We start from the raw sequence: 19,441 nt of genomic DNA, 5'->3' as shown, positions 1-19,441 counted from the left end.
TATTTATTTCTAACTTGGTTATGTACAGCAAACATTACCTATATTATGTCATTGTGCATCTCTGCTTAAAGAGATTTTATTGCTAACTTTACTGAAAGGTTAATGGACTCTGCATTTCAGAATACAAATAAAATCCATGGACTGCCTTTCTACACTATGTTTGCAGTCTTGGTGCTTTGCTAGAATACACATTTGTTTTCTGTCAGTTCTGTTTTATTAAATGTGAAATATCAATGTTTACATACTGTTGTATTTTCAAAATGTAGTTAGCCTTGGTTTTGCATTGGTAGATTTAAAACATGTTTCTCTCTCAATTGAAAAAAAATGTAATTGTTAATGTCATTCATTATGACTAATAATTTTGATTTCTCCCTCTTACAGTTCAGTTTCACATCGCCCACTTATATGAAATTCAGGTAAGCTTTAAGCTCTTTTTTATAATGAGTTATGAAGTTTCTAACTACATGATATGATCAGTCTGTGGACTTCAGCTGATTATAGATGGTTTTGTGAAGTTAGGCTCAAGTCTTCAGTCACAGAATAAGCTTTATTTACTTCTGTTAAGTTGAAAATACCATGCATGAGGACTCATGCTAAAGTGAAATAGCTATTTTATTAAACATACATTAACTAGTCTCCTAAGTGGGGTACAAAAAAAAAAACAAAACGTAACTTCGGCTAACATGGTAATATATGTTTTTTATTTTATTTTTTAAATAGATATATTGCATATAAATGTAAAAAAATACATAGTTTCTCATTTCATATATTTATATTGTTCTTGCATTCACACATGGTAAAGTCAAAGCAGATACCCAGGTGCCTTTTAAATATATTTGACATGAAATTTTCAAATTTAACTAGACATACGTGACAGAAGCATGTGAGATCCGAGGACAATAGCACATAAAGCTGTGTTATTAATTCTGTGTCGAATCCCACCGCAGAGTTTTTTAGATGGATCTTTTGGGAAATTACCAAACACTCACTGAGCTTCCAGGATATAAATAAATTAAAACCAAGCAGCTACTGAAACAGCTATTGTATATTTGTAATTTGACTGACTAGTCATATGATTGTAGGTTGTATACTCTCTTATCATGTTTATAGGTATAATATGACTGAGGAAGAGGTGTGACATGAAAACAAAAACTGTTGTAAATAAAATGGATGACACAAATTCTACATTTTCAGTCTATTGAAAAGTAGCTTGATAAAGTAAGTGCTGTCTTTTGATGGCACGGTGAAAAATGCCTTTAAGTAGGTATTTATTTATAAATGAAAGTTGTAGATTTGAACGAGGTATTTTCTTCTGAACTCTTTCGGTGCAGTAGAATATATGAATTTGGAAACCTAAATGACCCAAATCCCCCATCCCAAACAACCATTAAGAAACTTCCTGGACTGTTGTGGCTCTGTAACGCATTAGAAAGACTTTTTATTTGGCCACCAGCCAGATTTCATTTTGAGCATTGGAGCACATCTGACAAGTTTATATAACAAAGCATCCCCCACACGCTAGTTCTTTTGATCTGGCAGAATAAAACAGAAAGTAGAAAATCTCAGGTCGCCATGCCAGGTGCCTTATAGTAGTGTGACCAATGTTACAAATACTTAAGCTAAGCTTTCTGTCTGGCATTTGTGTGCAACGGGGACTTGTAATGCAAGTCAGAGCCAAAAAGTTTCAGTGCATACTGCTGTTAGACTTGGTTTGCCTCAAAGTTCTCCTTGAGGGGTGTCTTCTTTTCTGGAATTTGAGAAACTTTGTACCATGAGGGGTCTTGACTTGATTCTGAATATTACCTTTGGCACAGCAAAGAGGTGTTTTTGGAGTGAGGCTGGATGTTTGGTTTCTTCTAAAGGACATAGTGCTACAATTCTGTGAACCCTGTGATATATTTGAAAATTAGCTCCTCTCTAATGCTCGATCAGAAAGTTGATTCATTGTGAACAAGAGAATAGCGTGGTGCTGATAAGAACTAGCCATGGTTTTTCTTGGTGTTTAATGCTAGTTTCTACAACTTGATCTCTGGCAGTGAGTTCCTCCAGCTATTCAGGGTACTAGCTCCTACAGTTCCTAAAGAAAAATGGTGGTGATGATGCTGATCTCCCAACCCCTATTTCAAAGACCATCTGTGATGCAGCCAAATATCAAGGATGCATACTCTGATCTTTGGAATTAAAATATTTGAATAAAAGCAAATTATGACAGTTTTCAGTAATGTTTGAAGGTATATATATATAAACAGATTTCTAAATGGTAAATAATACAACAAATAACAAAAGTAAAAAATATTCTAGACCTGGAAAACATGCCCTATTCTATTAGAACTTTCTACATCCTTCCAAGTATGCAAAAATCTTTTTTCCAAGTGCAGATCCTAGTTTTACTAGATACTCTGTTTTACATCCAGATTGCTGCCCCTGCTGTCATGCTATACGGTGAACTTCTGTTCATTTGCCTATCCTTCATAGTCATTAACTACAAATTTTGTTCCCAATGCTAAATTTAAAATTTTTTCCTGATTGTTTTTATTTTGCTAGCCATGGATATTTTATTTATTTATATTATTTGTTTTCTTACCAGTTGTCTGCATTTCATGAACACCAATTAAAAACCTTTTCTACCAACTTCCCCTTGTTCCATTTGAAAGTATGTAATTGCTGCTTTAATTTTTCTTCCTGACTAGATTAAGGTTTTAAAATCAACAAGGTTGTCTATTTTCTTATCAGTTGTCCCTTTTAAAACACCAATAGTCAGTACTGTGTTCTCTTTGCATATAAAAAAAAGTAACTAAGTCGCAACGATTTGCATTTAGTTGGCCCTGTTTATTTTAATATGCTCTTCATTTGTTTGCCAGAGTGAGGTCTGATGTTGAATTATCTGAAAGTATATTTTTATTTAAAAAAATAATATATATATAGTATAGAATTTTTGGAAACTTAAAAAATGAGTAAATTACCAGTTCTAACAGATTTCGACATTTGTACCTTCTAGACTTCTATGGGAGAGGAGGAACAGAAGAATTAAGCATTTAGAATAAGTTCACTTTAAATAAATTATTGTTAAGGTAACGTGAAGATAAGCAGATGAAGACACTTACCAAAAGATAAAAAATAAAAAAATCAAGAATTCTTAACCTTTAATGTGCACACTGTTCCAGAAGTTAATAAAGACCATGATTCTAACCTAGGAAATGTGTTTTCTGTTTCAAGACCTGTTCATATAGGGAGTTGAGAATTGAATGTTTCCATGCTTTAAGCACGTCCAAACTATATGGCAAATAATAAGAGTGCATGCTGTCATTCTCTAGGCATAATCTGTGGATATGTTTTAATTCTACATATGGTGGGACTCTTACCATACAACAAATAGATTGGAAAGGCAGTTCAAATATAGCACAGAGAAGGGAGATGCAAAATTATACCAGCCACCAGTTACTGATGATCTTCATTTCTGTTATGAATTTCCTGGGAGTAATTTGTGTAGGTTCTTTTTTCAGATGTAGACTCACAATCAAGCATTCCCCTTAAAAAGCAGTATGTTCGTTTTAGTATAAGAAGCATAATGCATGTGTGAGGAGCTGACCAAATTTAATAATTTACAAATTTCCCTTGAATATTTTAAATATTTAATTTATATTAAATACTATACGGAAGTTATTCTCTTAACATATATATACGTCACTCAGGAAAGCTTTCATATGCACTGTATGCAAGAAAAAAGTTCTAGATTTTTTTTGTCAATGTGTTTGTGTGCTGTCAGTGCTGTGAAATCGTTGCTATTGGTGATCTATTGTAAGCTTTATGATTAATCAATTTACTTTTTTCCTTTTGCAGAGAAAGTATCACTCTGCAAAGGAAGCTTATGAACAACTTTTGCAGATCGAAAACCTTCCTGCACAAGTAAAAGCAACTGTCTTACAGCAGTTAGGTATGTAAAATCAACTTTTATTTTCCTGTGTTTCTTTTTTCTATCTTTGCATTCAGCAATGGTGTTTTAAGGCTCCATTTCCAAAGTGAGTCTTAAACACTGAGTATCATACATGAGTTTTTCACCCAAAATAGAAAGCATAACAGTAGATAATTAAGAAAATAAGAGAGAAGGGAAATATTTTAATTAGACTTACAAAATTAAAAAGCTCTTAGACTTGCTGCAGTATCTGTGCTACAGGTTTTGGGCAATGAGGGGGTGATCTTTCAGAGCCAAGAGTACAGTAGTTAGAATTCTGTATTCTTTGAATTCTGAATTCTGCCTCGGGGAACATCCCTTGAACAGCCAGGTTAAGGGCAGTAAACCAAAATACTCTTTTCTGCTGCAGAATAGAAGAACACTGCGAATGAAAATTTTACCTTTTCTTTCTTCATAATTATTAGTGTTTAATAAAAAACATGGCTCTTCTAACTAAAATTTTATCATCAGATTCCATAACAGAAGCTACCAAAACAGTGAAAAAACACTACCTTTTAAAATTTGTCATCTCCCATATTTATAGAAAGCTGATAAATCATTTGTAGACAAAAACTTGTAATGGGTGGGTAGAATAAATTACATTTGCCCTATATGCCTTCTAAAATAGAATATTCTTTCCAGAATATTTTGTTAAAATTATTCAATCCAGTGCAAATTCTTCATTCACTTTCTCCATGTTCCTCATCTAATTTATTATTCCAAATATTAATTTAGCCTGCTTATGCCCATCTCTTTTTTTTTTAATTTTTTTTCCCTTCACACAGTGGTTTTTTAATTCAAATTAGTACCTGGTACTAAGATATGGCCACAATACTTTTTTTTTTTTTTTTTGTAATTCTGGTTGTGTATGTATTTGGAGTGGGCTAATTTGTTTAGCTTTTGATTTTTCTATGTGAAATAACAAATGAAACTGCTGGAGTCTCGATGCTGATCTTCTTGTCACATGACAGCGTTCCTTACGTTCCAGTATCCCCTTTAATTTTTTAATTTTTGAATTTTTTTTTCTTTAACTTGGTACTATCCCACCTAGTATAAATTGTCAGCAGTTTCATCCAGAACAGCTACACATAAAATCAACAGGAGATAGACTGCCCAAAATAGCTGACCAATGCTTTTTCAACTCTGTCTGACACATTGCTAGACTAGAAGCAAAGGCATGGTTGTATTCACGAAATCATACCGCAGGTCTCTGTGCTGTCAATCAGAGCAGTGCTGTCTAAAAACTGGATTCACTTCCCCTGTTCAATCAGCATAGGGCACCTGGTTGTGATAGTGGGGGTAGCTTCTATGTGGAGGAAGGGACAGAGTGGTTTTAACCAGAACATTCAAGGAACAATACTGTGTCTTTTCCTCTTTGCTGCTAATAGTCCTGTTTATCAGAGTGTGGTGTTTATCACAGATCTAGGTTCTAGCAACTGATAATAAAACACCTCCTAACAAAGCATGGTCTGGGTGGTACAGTGCTGCTTAGAAAAAATAATAGAAAATACCTGCCATCTGCCAGAATGCTACTGGCAAAAAACAATCAGAATGTATTCGTATTTCTAGATCGAACTTTTTTTAACTCTAACAGAAAAATTATTTTGGCATGAAAATACCTTTTGTTTATTTTCCTTAGCTAGTTAATGTTTATTGAGCAAGGAGTGAAATCTAGGGAAGTTCAGATGTTGTTTGGGAGAATTATTAAAAACTTTGCTCCCGTTGCTGTTCTCCAAAACAGGTCATTGTGGAAGAGAAGCTTGTGATTCTCAGAGAAATATGTACGTGTTTGAGCTGATGCGTGCTAATTAGTTCCGATAGATGTAACGGGAAGATCTGTGCAGTTGGATAAGAACAGTTTGTTTCTTCTTTTTTACCACAATTCATTTGCTTTCCAGACAATAATTCGTTTCACCACTTTGCCTAAAATTACATTAAATAAGGACAGCCGTACCAGATGAGACTGAAGATCAAATCTGTCCCAGTATTCTTTCTCCAATTGTAATTAACAGTTGCATGAGGAGGAGTGTAGGAACAATGTAAGCATCTGCTTTTTCCCAAAGCATTCTCCCAAGGACTTTTATCTGGGGGCACTCCTAGGAGGTGTCTGTATAATTGGATGAGCCATTGTGAGATACTAAAATAGGGAAGAGGCTCATCTCTTCAGAGTCTGAGATTATGTTTTTCAGGGAAAAAGCAATTGCCGTAAGTTCAGCATGAGAGTGATTGATAGGCATAAAACCAACTGAAGCATGAGCCAGGCTGGAACATGTTCTTGCAGAGGAAACATGGTTATTTGTTACAAATTACATTGTAAAGTCCTGAAAATGAGCCTGAAACCTGGACAAAATCAGCATTTTTGATTATAATGCTGAAAAGATCCCAGAAGTAGAGGAGCATTCAGTATTCTAGTTGACAATTTGAGTTAGGTCTTGCAAAGGAGAAACTAGACAGTTTATCAAGGTTTTTAGATTGCCATCTTTCTATACGTTCTTCCATTTTATGCATGAGGAAAAGAGAGATCCAGTTTCCTTTACCTATGCTGTTCTAGTAGAAAACTTTGTTCTCCCTCTCCTGCCTTCTGCTTTTTTCACCTCCCCTCAGGTAGACAGATAAAATCAGGAAGCAACACTTGGTTCAGCAGTGAAACTAGATAGGCTTTGGTAGTTCTCATTTCTGTCTCCTAGAAGTAGATTCTTGTTTCTTATCAGTGAACCTCAGTAAAGATCTGAAGATACAGCATGTTATCTCTCAGTCCGGCCAGGTTCAGGTTAAGTATAAAATAGACATCACCAGACAACACTTTGGAAGATTTGGGAAAATGTTTAATGTCTGTTTTAACCATGTTTAGACTTTCTGAACTATTTATTACCTTTATCTCACTGGGGCTTGGCCTACCACTTCACCCGATACATTTTATCTTTACTATACAATTGCGCAGGTGCATTCAGATAACCACCCTCACATAAACCTTTTTCGTAGAGCATGAATATTTGCTATATGCTTAAGAACTTCACTGACCTGGGATTTGCATAAAAATTGTGTTTTGTTTATGAAGTCCATTAAAGAATGTTGTGTATGTTATGTATCTCTGCAAAAATGCTGCTTTTTTTTTTTTTTTTTTTTTCCCTGATGGGCAGTGTTTTGACTTGATCCATCTTCAGACAAGATAAAGTACTCTTTTGTCAGCACTGTAACCGCTTGACTTCTAACCTGGTATTTCCCGCAGTCCATGAAATATTCAAACTTAACCTTCTAACCACAGTTTCCATGCGGAGACTTGGAAACTTCTTAAAACACCTCGAGCAAATGTTGTTCAGTAGATAGAATTTTCGCCTAGATTGCCTGTTTTTTAAAGCCTGGAAGTTTGCCTTCTGTTTGCAGAAGTGTCACTGTGACCGTTGATAAACTATAAGCGCATGGAATTGAAAAAAAAATCCAAGGTTTGCATAAACTGATACAGCATTTCACAAGGGGTCATTTTTGAGCAGGGTACTATAAAAACAAAGGGACGGTCTGTTGTCATATCTTAGAGTTTACAGATGTTTGGCAAAAAGCAATGGGTTATCAAGACAAATGGGGGGGGATTAAGCAAACAGCAAGACATTATTGACCAGTGTGGTAGGCAGAGACTTCAGCAAGTCAGCGGCCTGTTACAAAGGACTTCCTTGTACTCATGATACTAACAGCAGTAGGATAACTTTGTGACTGCTTAAAGGGGATTCTTCTCCCACGTGCCTGGTGACAGGACGAGGGGAATGGGCTAAAGTTGCGCCAGGGGAGGTTTAGGTTGGATATTAGGAAGAACTTTACCGAAAGGGTTGTTAGGCATTGGAATGGGCTGCCCAGGGAGGTGGATGAGTCGCCATCCCTGGAGGTCTTTAAAAGACGTTTAGATGTAGCCCTTCGTGATATGGTTTAGTGGAGGACTTGTTAGTGTTAGGTCAGAGGTTGGACTCGGTGATCTTGGAGGTCTCTTCCAACCTAGATGATTCTGTGATAGAGGCAGATAGGAAGAAGCTTAAGTAGATGATAAAGAAGCTTTATTTGAAATGGTAACCAAGTCTTACATCATTGCTAGAGCAGAGATGTACTTTAATAGCATGTAAAAGATGTTTTGGGGGCATGGATTGCGGAAGGCTATTAAAGTGGAGATAAATAATTAATCTGGTGTAACTAAAAAAGGGAAGGATATGGAAGGGTATCGTGTGGTCAGGTGAGAAAATAAAATGATCTTTTTGGTAGAATTTGGTATGTAGATGAGAGGTGATTCTGTTCGCCAAGGTAAAAGGAAAGGATGTTGTAGTGATGAAGATCAAATGACAATGTATGAAAAATTTAAGTGGAGATACGGCATTTCTTACCAGTGTTCTGTTGGGGAATGGTACAAATATATAGGATGAATATCAGCATTTAGAAGGAAAGGGTAAACTGATTATAATATACAGATAATAGTTATACCACCATTTTCCCTGTAACATTTTTCACAATGACAGTAAAGGTGCCTCTGTTCAGAGAAGAAAAGAGTTAACATTTTCAAGTTAACTTTTTATAGAAGAAGATTGAGTGGTTAATAGTTATGCTTCTAACCTTGTAGAAAATGCTTTAAACAAAAATGTTTTAAAACCACCTGAAAGTAATTTTCACTCTAGGTCCTTTCATCTTGTAATTTTAGTATAGAACATAAAAAGTAAATTTTAAAAGTTTCATTCATAATAGTGTATGTAAGCAATAGCATTGTTTCATATTCCTATTTTTAAAGAGGAACTAAAGCTGTCAATATCCTGCTGTGCCAAAGCATTAAATAGTCTTGGAGAATTTCACTTCTGCCATTTATGGATTCTTTCTGTAGGCTGGATGCATCACACCGTGGATCAGCTTGGAGACAAGGCAACCAAGGAAAGTTATGCTATACAATATCTCCAGAAATCTCTAGAAGCGGATCCAAATTCTGGTCAATCCTGGTATTTCCTTGGAAGGTGAGAGATGACTTTATAGACACTCTAACTGTATTTGTAGCTTCTTTGAGGATACTGATCATTAGGAGTTATCTTTTACGTTGTCCTTAACAGCTTTGGAGGAAAAATGAAGGGAAAAGTTGTATGTATCTACTGAAGTCTAATTTTCTGGAAAGTGTGTAGAAAGACAAGGTGCAGACATACTTGGGATGAATATAGATTAGAAGTTGAAATTAATTATATTACCTAAGTGGTCCTGCTTTTCTTGTAGTTGTTATTCAGTTTACACATTTACACTAATGTCAGCCTCTCCTGCTTCTTTTTACTTTTCTGATTATTCCCTGATTATTTTTTGTCAAAACCTCACTTCTAGTCTCAATCAATTTCAGCAGTAAAATACAAATACTTTTTTCAGGTATACATTCAACTGCAAACAAAATAGATTACAACTGAATGTTAGGCCAGGATAGCTCAGGTGGACCAATTTTGATTTCTACTTATGTGTTGTGTTCATCTCTACTTAAGCACAGCATTTTTCACTTGAAAATTAACTCGCTTCAAGATGTAAATTCTATCAATTTGATGACTCTTCTTGGTCTCCTTTTAAAGAAAACGGGTGCTTTATAAACATGCCAGCAGTAACTCTTGGAATATCTGGGTTTGGGAGAATAACAATCCAACTTCCTTTCTATAAGCTTGAAAGCATTGAGAACAGTATAAGTCCACATGTGAATGGGTCAGTTCTGTTGAGAAATACGTTAAATAGAAATTATGCAGAAAGAAAATTAATATACTAACCTCAGTATTTTCCAGCTCACTTTCTTGGAGGTTCTTGTGAAACACAACTAGAACAAACTGTTTTTGTCATCCTAGTTACATTCCTGCAGCTGGTCCTTTAGGACAGGGCTTTTAAACCAGCAGTCTGCAGGCTAAGGGAGGAGCGCGGTGAGTGTGAAGGGCAGAGGGTTGGAGTAGGAGTGGGGAGAAAAGGGAAAACTAGCCAGGGATTGTCTGGCTCATCTTCTCATCTGCTGGCATAAAAACCTGCTTTTTCTTTTTTCCTCTGAAGTCCCATTCCACGCGGCTAGAGCTAGTTGATTTCTTACACAGAAGCAGGGCACAGCCAGGGCTCTGTGGAGTATTGTGGGCAGCTGCTGTGCTCTTGCTGTGCCTAGGCTTTAATGTGGTTGGGGTGAAACCTAGGACCATACAAATGAGGGTGAGGAATGGAGGAAAAGGGGGAAGAGAAAACCTAGTGGAAGTGTCCCTTGCACTCTACAGGGAGGACTACACTGAAATGTTTCTGTGCCTCATTCTTCCAATCCATGTGCTGGCAGGAGAAAAGGGGAGTAATAAGGTTACAGGGCTGGTCTGTCTGCATTTGCTCTTCCTCTTTTTCTCTCTCCCTGTGTATTCTCTTGTGCTATTTCTTCCTCTTCTGGCCTTCCACCAAACTGGGTAGCATGTTGATTTAAGGCTAGTTTCCTAGATACCTTGCAAAAAATATACCACCACCACATCTCCATCTCCACCCCTCTCTAATCCACCCCCCCCAAAAAAAAAAAAAAAAAAAAACAAACAACAAAAACACAACACCACGCCACCCTTTTTAAAGGTTTGTTGGGTGCTTAATGTTAGTGTTATCCTACTTGGAGTCTTTGTGTATCTGTTAATCAGACAGATTTCAAGATGCCTATTGGAACTTGGGTTAGACTGTGATTAAAATGATCTTCTGAAACATTGTGTTGAGATTTAATGGGTCTTTTTAGACCAAGTACCACTAGGTATTAGAGTATTTTCTAGTGAGCCTTAAGAATATACAGAAGTGTAGCGTGTTTGATAGATCTTCACCTGTACTGGTTTGCTTCGATATTATTTTTTACTAGAATAAATTTTCTCTTGTTATTTATCTGCTTTGAAAGCTGTGAGTTCTTTTTCCAAGAAGGAAACTTACTACAAACAACATAAGGAACAGAGCTATTGTAAACAAACCTAGTAAACGCATATGCATTTTTAATATTTTATTTATTTGAAGGTTTTCATTTTAAAAAGGTAGGTATATTCCCTGTGGTATAATGGTAGTTCTCTTTCAAGACCTGATATTTCTGCTTATAATGCCAGAATACCTGTGAAGTTGTAGTATATGCCTAATATTCAAGTAAAAAAACACAAAAAAAATCCAGACAAGCAAGGGTTTTTTTAGAGAATGTCTTGGTCTCTGTATGTAGTAAAACTGGTATGTTGTTCATTACTTGAAATCTTACTGAAATATGAGAAATGCATAAAAGAAATGTACAAGGCAGTCAAGGGCCATCTTGATTGAATTAGTTATTCTCTCTTAATGATCATGAAACACTCCTTGTAGAAGATGATATTTTATTACAATAAGTTTCATGAAATAAGTAGCGTAATTGTTTCTTTAAAATAATGTCTGTACATAAATATTTTTCCTATTGACCACTGAGATACTGTAAGCAAAACAAATGTAGCTCTTCAAACTGTAATGTGACTTCTGCTTTCCTTATGAATGCAGTAAGCTAGGTTTTAAACAGCTCTGGTGTACTTCTCAAATAAACAGTTTGTAATATATGTTGACAAAGAAATTTGAGTCTGCTTGTGCCCAGCGTTCAGAAACAGCAAATGTTTGGATTCATCTAGATGAGTATGTATTTGCATGATTTAACATTTATCAGACCAGTCTTGGTAAGCCATCCTCACTGATTAACTTCTTTAAATATTACCAAAGTTCTTTTTTTCTTCTCCCAGGTGCTATTCAAGTATTGGGAAAGTTCAGGATGCCTTTATATCTTATAGGCAATCTATTGATAAATCAGAAGCAAGTGCAGATACATGGTGTTCTATAGGGTAAGAATGAAACAGGGTAATACAGTGAAATTCAATGCTAATGCATATATATAAATGAAGAAAACCAGCTTTTTAACTCCTTTTTGCTCTCAAGTGGACCATAAACCTTTTTTATTTCTACCATTGTCATCAGATTTGTCTGATTTGATGTTTAAATATTATGTTTATATTTGCTTTCTCAATTTTTAAAAATAATGAATATGCTTTGTGTATGAGCTTTGCATGTTAAGATTTTGTAAAAATGTTGTTTATGCTTATTGCTGTGCTTTATATAACAGCAAAGTTTATTAAGGGCTGTGGGGTGGATATGTATATTTCATTGTATTTTGACTTTGTTATTAATTCTCAACTTCACTAATCTTTCTATTCAGTGTGCTGTATCAACAGCAAAATCAGCCTATGGATGCTTTACAGGCCTATATCTGTGCTGTACAATTGGACCATGGCCATGCTGCAGCCTGGATGGACCTAGGCACACTCTATGAGTCCTGCAACCAGCCTCAGGATGCCATTAAATGCTACTTAAATGCAACTAGGAGCAAAAATTGTAGTAATACCTCTGCACTTGCAGCACGGATAAAGTATTTACAGGTAAAGCTAAAGTTTTAAGAAGCGGGAAATACTCTTCCAAATACATGTCAGAGGGGAGGGGCGGAGTAGCACACAAATCTAACTTGCAGTTGTTTGTGGTGTGTATAACCTGTTTTCATATGTATTGTAAGCATATCATAGCCTGTAATATTTTATTTCTTCATTTTTAAGTGAAATTTAATTCCTTATAAACTCTATTTCGCACATTTAATTAATGCATACTGTTTTACATCACTTCACTTTTTCTTTGTATTGTCTACATTTTTAAGTTCTCATAACGTAGAGAGAGAACACACACACACTATCTTTCACTCTTGTTTGCAATTTCAGAAAAAAAGAATTATGAGACCTCTGAATCCAGAGCTCATCTTTGTTCTGATTCTCACAAAGGTTTATATTCTGGTTACCCTCTTTATACTTAGCACCTTTCTAAAACCCCAAATTTTAAATCTATCCTCTCTTTTAAGACATAATTAGCTACAGCATATAGGAAGATTTCATGGACTTGCTCTTACTAAAGTAGGCTTGTGTTAAATTTGCTTTTTACATAATTTTTCCTAGGCTCAGTTGTGTAACCTTCCACAAGGTAGTCTACAGAATAAAACTAAATTACTTCCTAGTATTGAGGAGGCATGGAGCCTACCAATCCCCGCAGAGCTTACCTCCAGGCAGGGTGCCATGAACACAGCACAGCAGGTGAGAAGTTGGGTTATGTTCTGCAGGTGCCCAGCTTTAAGGGTTCTTTACAATCTGTAGTGGTCAAGCTTATTTTATGGAGTGCAGGACTGGCTTTTATTAATGAAAAGCCTTTGATTTATTTGCAAAGGTATACTAGATCGAGAAGTAGCTCCCTCTAATACGGGAGAAAGATGGGGGTACCAATTTAGAACCTTTGTGGATTTTCATGATTTTAAAAGATTTCATCTTAAATAGAAATGCTGCAGTGGTTTAATAATCCCTTGAAAGGTACACATTCCTCCATTGATGACCATATGGAAACTGATTTTTCAGTTTTTGAGATCGGCTTCAGAATATCTGCTCAGCCCTTTTAAAATATGTGGGCTGTTAAAATATGTAGTTTAAAGGAAACAACTACGAATATATAGAACCATATTTTTGTCTTCCTTCTGTGATTCTTAGGCTTGTAAACCTCATCATCCAAATACTGAACCTGTACTAGGCCTCACTCAAACACCAATTTCACAGCAATCCTTGCCACTACACATGATTCCTTCTAGCCAAGTAGATGACCTGACCAGTCCTGCCAAGAGGAAAAGAACATCTAGTCCAACAAAGGTATATATTCTGATGAACTAAAGAGCCCCCTACCAAAATTCTATGGAAATATGCACTAAAGTGATGCAGCATGCACAGAATTTGTGCTGTAAATTTCAATCCTTTGGCATCAAGGTGGGGAATGTTTTTTTAAAAATTTTAAAGAACATTTTTCAGTGATATGTTTAACAAGGAGGTTACAGTTCAGATAGGAAGTGTGAAAGGGCAATGCAGATTGCTGGCACTATACTACAATCATAGTTGTATAAGTGAAAAAATAAAGTCGTAGTCTGATGATAGAGAGGGAGACAACCATGTCATCCTGTCTATTGCCTTTGCTTATATTTAGAATTCAAGTGTTTCATCATCATGTAATAGTGTTATAGTAGATAAAAGTATTCAGTTTTAACGCTAGTGTACCTTTAAGTTAATTGCATAATTTGATTTGATTGTTTCTCATGGTATTAGGAATCATTTACTTTTTCCTTTTAACTGCTGTGGTACTGTATGGGAATGGTAGAATGAGGTTTGGTGTTCTTTAGTATATTCTCTGTGTATATTGCTATTCTTGAAACAATGACTAGTTTTTTCATAAGATAAAATCTAGATATGAAAAAAATGATGTTAACCATTTTGAAAGTCAAGCATTTTAACATAATGTTTTCTCTCAGAATACTTCAGATGTTTGGAGCAGTGGCCATACAGTGTCACATCCTCCTGTACAACAACAAATTCATTCTTGGTGCTTGACACCACAGAAATTACAGGTAAATATGTTAAAGGGTCAGAAGCTTTGATTTTTTTGTTTTTCTTTCTTTCTTTTGAGAAAATAAATACTTTGAGTTTCACATTTCTGATATTCAATGAGAACGAATACACATCGTGTTAGTATTTATGGATTCCCTATGGAATCTGACAGATTAGCTATATAATGAAATCATCTTCAGTAGAAACTGAAGGTTTACATTGTTTGAATTCTATAATGTAAGTAGGAACATACAGTAATGCTTTTTTCTTAGGATGTTTTAAAGATAGATATGCAAATTGTAACACTTGTGAGCCAAGTGAATTTTGCTTCTTGGTGTAGTGTGGGAGATACTGAAGGAGGTGTAAAAGCATCGTAGCATCCTCTTTTTCCTGTCAGGTAGCTTCACGTATCAAACTGCATAAACAAACTTGCACATTCTATAAAATGTGATTATTCAAATCAAATTTAACGTATTTCTATGAAATTTTTGTTTCGGAAATGTTGCTTAAGGTCTTTTTTGTCACGATGCTTTGTTGTTTCTTCAGTTCATTAGGGCTTGCAGTGAGCTTCAGCAGGAATTTCTGATTTTGAAAATCAGGCATAGCTGGAAACTCTCACCCATGTATCACAGATACTGCTTTGGATACAGGGAAAAATAAAAAGGAATACAGTGCAGAGACAGAAGGCATTCTGATTGACTGAGCAGTATTCCCCTTAACACCCAATATAGATCTTCAGCTGTTTCTTTATCTGAACAATGCCAGCTGTACAATGCTGCATAATTTTTCCTTCCCTTCCCTCCATCTTTCACCCCTCACTGCTTTAGTCTTCCCTTATCTTCTGCGTTTCTCTCTCTTCATACATTCTCATTATTTCTGTCTGCTTATTTGATGTTCTACTACTTTTTCAACTTTTCAGGCATTGTTAGTTCTGCCTTTTCCAGATCCAACTTCATCATCATTAAGCGGCATAAGTAGGCTTCCCTAAGTATGGGATAATGGATTTGCTAGCAATAGTTTGACAAGGTTCCAGCACACACAAATAGGAAAGCCAGGAGGATATGATGCAAGGTGAAAGTGAATAAAAAGTTTATTATGTGTTCTAAATCAGCCTTTTGAAAGTGGCACCTCAGAGGCTGGGTACAGCACGTAGCATGTCCCAAATGGCCCAGCTAACAAAAGCAGGTGGGGAAAGGGCTGTGTGGCTGCAGAGTAGTCTCCGGGGCTGCAACATGCCAGTGGAGGAGGGATGGGTGTTGGTTTCACAGAGCTGATGGGCAGTAAGAGCACCGCTGTCCGCAAAGCCTCTGTACCCATAGCACTGGAGGGGAGCGCAGACTTGCCTTTACTGGCACTGGGACTAGGCCAGTCTTTCTGATGCCTGCTGCCCTGTTTAGATGTCTTCTAAAACAGCAAAATAACAACTGCAGAACACAGTTTTTGGCTTCTGTTTATATGCGCAGTACATATACTCCCATGGAGACCCTGTTTTCATCTCACAATCGCTTATATAATTGGATTGGTCTTATTCATTGCAGTGCCTCACAGAGGGACTGTTAATCCAGGGAGTTCAGCATAAACTTGTCTTTAACCACTTTTTCATACAACCCTGGATTTTTTAGAAACACATTTTGCAAATATGTTTCATCAAAGTAGAATGAACCATATTTCATTTAATACATTACTTCCATGTATGTATTACTAATACAACATAATCAAAGCAAAGGAAATTAGGATGTAGAAAAATTATATATGCAGACCTGAAACCAGCTAAAGCAAACCTGATTTGGTCATTTTGATTTTTTTCCTTTTTTTCCCCTTTTATTCTTTTTTTTTTTGAAGGGACTTAAAATGATATAAAATAATTCAGTACTTAAAAACAAGAGAAATATCTGTATGTCACATTTTGCATAGTGCAACTTTTGACCTCCGTTCCACACACACGTCTCTTTCCTTCTCAGATAGCTCTTTTGTGTTCCACAGCTTCAGCATTTGTCGTACTTCTTTAAGTATTCTTATTGGTAGAATAAATGTGTGTGTTTCAAAGGAACACAAAAATGAGTGCTTTTAGTAATAAATACTTAAATTTCAGTTGTAAATGAGTTCAGTATTGTATCTTAAGATACCGCTTTCTGTAATTGTTATATAGTTTTCTGAGTTCTTCATATATTCTGGAGAAGTTTTAATGTGTGACTATAGGTTGAATTGGCTTTGTACTGAATGACACTAATAAAAGAACAGGACGATACAAAGATAGTTAAAAACATAATGATAATAAGAATTCCATATAATCGTGCTTTAAAGTAGTTTTCTTTTACGATACCAGTTCACTTAATTTTATGAAGTGATAATATTATATACTCAAATCATTTTGAAAGTCTCTGTAGTTTTAGTGACTGCTAATAAGGTTTCGTTACAGAATAGTATAAGGAAATACGTCTTAGTCTGCATTAGAAATCTTGATCATGTTTTCAGCTTTGCAAATCTTGCCTTCATTGAAAATGCTTAGTAATGTATGCAAGAAAGTTATTAAAACTTGCACACAACTGTAATGATTCTGAACTGTACTGTTGGTTTGGGTTTTTTTCCAGCACTTGGAACAGCTGCGTGCAAACAGAAATAATTTAAATCCAGCACAGAAACTTATGCTGGAACAGCTGGAGAGTCAGTTTGTCTTGATGCAGCAACACCAGCAGGTGAGAACAAAAATATTTTTCTGTTCTAGAAAACTTTTATTGGTGATGGTGTCTGTTGTGTTTCTTGGATTCTTAAGAATTTTTATTGTACAGAGTTCTCATGCCCTTTACTACATTACATTGTCATCTTTTTTTTTTTTCGTATAAAGTTTAATTGTGGCTTACTGGTTGAAACTTAATGGTTTTAGTTGTGTTTTATTATAGGGCTACCAGAGAATGTAAAACTTTTCAAGCCACACTTTCAAACTAAAGTGAGTGGATGCATCTAAAAGCAGTCTGAGTTGAAAAATACTTATTTGTAGTAAGCCATATTACAGCATATCTCTCCTGCTCTCATTGTTCACTTCTTTCTCTCTTAGTGTCCAACTTTAGCAGTAAAATGCTAACACTCAAACTGAAGAGCCTAGAAGAAAAGTGTGCCGATAGCTTTACCTTAAAATTCATTCAGCGCATTTGTGAGCATGAGTCATCTTACTTCTCAAAAGCAACTGGGAAGATGTCAAAATCAATAGAAAGCTGAAGCCATATGCGATAAAATACACAAGCCTTGTATGATCCTTACTTCTTAAATTCTGTAACTAATGTTCTTGTGCTTTGTTCATCTTCCGTTAGATGAGACAAACAGGAGTTGCACAGGTACGATCTACTGGAATTCCTAACGGGCCAACAGCTGATTCATCACTGCCTACAAACTCTGTCTCTGGTCAGCAGCCGCAGGTTGCTCTAACCAGAGTGCCTAATGTCGCTCAGCGTGGAATCCGTCCGGCCTGCCCCGGGCAGCCTATGGCTAATGGACCCTTTCCAGCAGGCCCCATTCCCTGCAGCACAGCAAGAACGCTGGGTAGTACAGACACTATTTTGATAGGCAATAATCACATAACAGAAAGTGGAAGTAATGGAAACGTGCCTTACCTGCAGCGAAACGCACTCTCTCTACCTCATAACCGCACAAACCTGACCAGCAGCGCAGAGGAGCCGTGGAAAAACCAACTATCTAACTCCACTCAGGTATGCAATTCCAGTTTACTAGTACAGCATGCTAGGAAGGCGTAATAAGCAAGTCGCCATTTGAAGTCTCTCATTTGCCAACACACGTTTTCTGTTTCCTAAAGTTGATGACATGCAAGTCAAACATACAGTGGGTTAAACCTACCTGTTGCATTTTGTTGTTTAAAATATATGCATTAAATCAACTGTCTCAGGATAAAGAAAATGATTATAAATCAAAGAGTGCAGTTGCATACTGTTCAACTTCCTACGGTTCCAGAAAAAATTCTTTACCAAGCATTTGTACGTCTTGCTGTTGCTTCTTTAGTGTAAAACATTATGACTGTGTTTGTAGTAGGAATGTGCGTATTTCATGGAAAGCTGAATGTTGTAGTCGTTTTTGTCATTACGCTGTCATTATGATATAATTGTTACCCATATTTTGCTTCCGTATGATCTTTCAAAATTAACATATAGCAATCAATCCCACACAGTTACTTGCAGAAAAAAAATACTGTCAGTAAAAATCCATGGTGATTAAAGTGTGTAAGGGAACTTTGTGTATGTGTGTGCTGGAACTTTAAGATGGACCTATCTTTTAATTTCAGCCCAAATGTCTATCTTCTAAGACTGTATTCTAAGACTTACCTTGTGAGCCTAACAAGGTCTTGTGGAGGAAGATACCGTAATGATATAATTCAGTTTTACCAGATTGGTTATAGAGCTTGATAGAATATTGTTTTCTTCCTCAAAACTTCATAAATTTCTTGCTTAGTTATTACTGCATGTTATTTTAGTCTAATGTTGAAGAATTAGAGAACAGACATGTACATACATGCCTAGTTAACTCCATGTACATTGCAACAAAAACTGAGATAATACAGGAACGTCTCATGTACAATGTTATTCAGAAGTAGAAGAGCACTATAACAGGATCTTTAAAAACTTTATGTCAATAATATTATTTACATGACTTATAAGCTTGGTTACCTGTTGCTTGCATTAGAATTCATTGTTCTCTTTCCTCTGTGTTGTCTAAAAGTTCTGCACTTACTAGAGATGTATCTGCTTAATATTAGGTATCTGTGGTGCTAGTGTGCATAAAGTAGGCAAGTGATAAACTGCAGTAGGAGATGGCCTCTGTACAGATGGTGCTTCTGAAATGCACATTTGGAAAGTTTTGGTAACTGATCCAAGGAAAGCTTGTAGTACCACTTACTGTACGCATCGCATCTTTGCCCTGTGTGTATTCAGAGAGCAGAATTTCTGAGTCTGTTACGTTCTCCACAGGTACCAAATGAACTCCTGATTAAAAAATTATTTATCAGTGATTAAGTGGCATAGAGGAGTTAAGAAATTATGTATAAGAG

The 19,441-nt window shown here is 36.0% G+C and overlaps 1 protein-coding gene across 15 annotated transcripts in view; it reads left to right on the top strand.

Annotated features, from left to right (window-relative positions):
- KDM6A (lysine demethylase 6A) overlaps positions 1-19,441 on the top strand; it is a 154,810-nt gene that overhangs the window by 94,048 nt on the left and 41,321 nt on the right. For 3 of the 15 annotated variants that reach the window (XM_080575067.1, XM_080575066.1, XM_080575059.1), the window contains exons 8-18: positions 382-416; positions 2,588-2,653; positions 3,841-3,934; positions 8,805-8,931; positions 11,677-11,775; positions 12,147-12,366; positions 12,928-13,062; positions 13,507-13,662; positions 14,313-14,408; positions 16,980-17,084; positions 17,697-18,092. In XM_080575067.1, the coding sequence (XP_080431193.1) occupies positions 382-416; positions 2,588-2,653; positions 3,841-3,934; positions 8,805-8,931; positions 11,677-11,775; positions 12,147-12,366; positions 12,928-13,062; positions 13,507-13,662; positions 14,313-14,408; positions 16,980-17,084; positions 17,697-18,092 (1,529 nt within the window). The remainder of the gene's footprint in view (positions 1-381; positions 417-2,587; positions 2,654-3,840; positions 3,935-8,804; positions 8,932-11,676; positions 11,776-12,146; positions 12,367-12,927; positions 13,063-13,506; positions 13,663-14,312; positions 14,409-16,979; positions 17,085-17,696; positions 18,093-19,441) is intronic. The other 12 variants (XM_080575069.1, XM_080575068.1, XM_080575060.1 and 9 more) reach the window with 7 other exon arrangements.

This window comes from Anser brachyrhynchus (assembly GCF_964034855.1).
Source record: "Anser brachyrhynchus genome assembly, chromosome: 1".
NCBI lineage: Eukaryota > Metazoa > Chordata > Aves > Anseriformes > Anatidae > Anser > Anser brachyrhynchus.
This window is presented reverse-complemented; position numbering and strand designations above follow the sequence as displayed.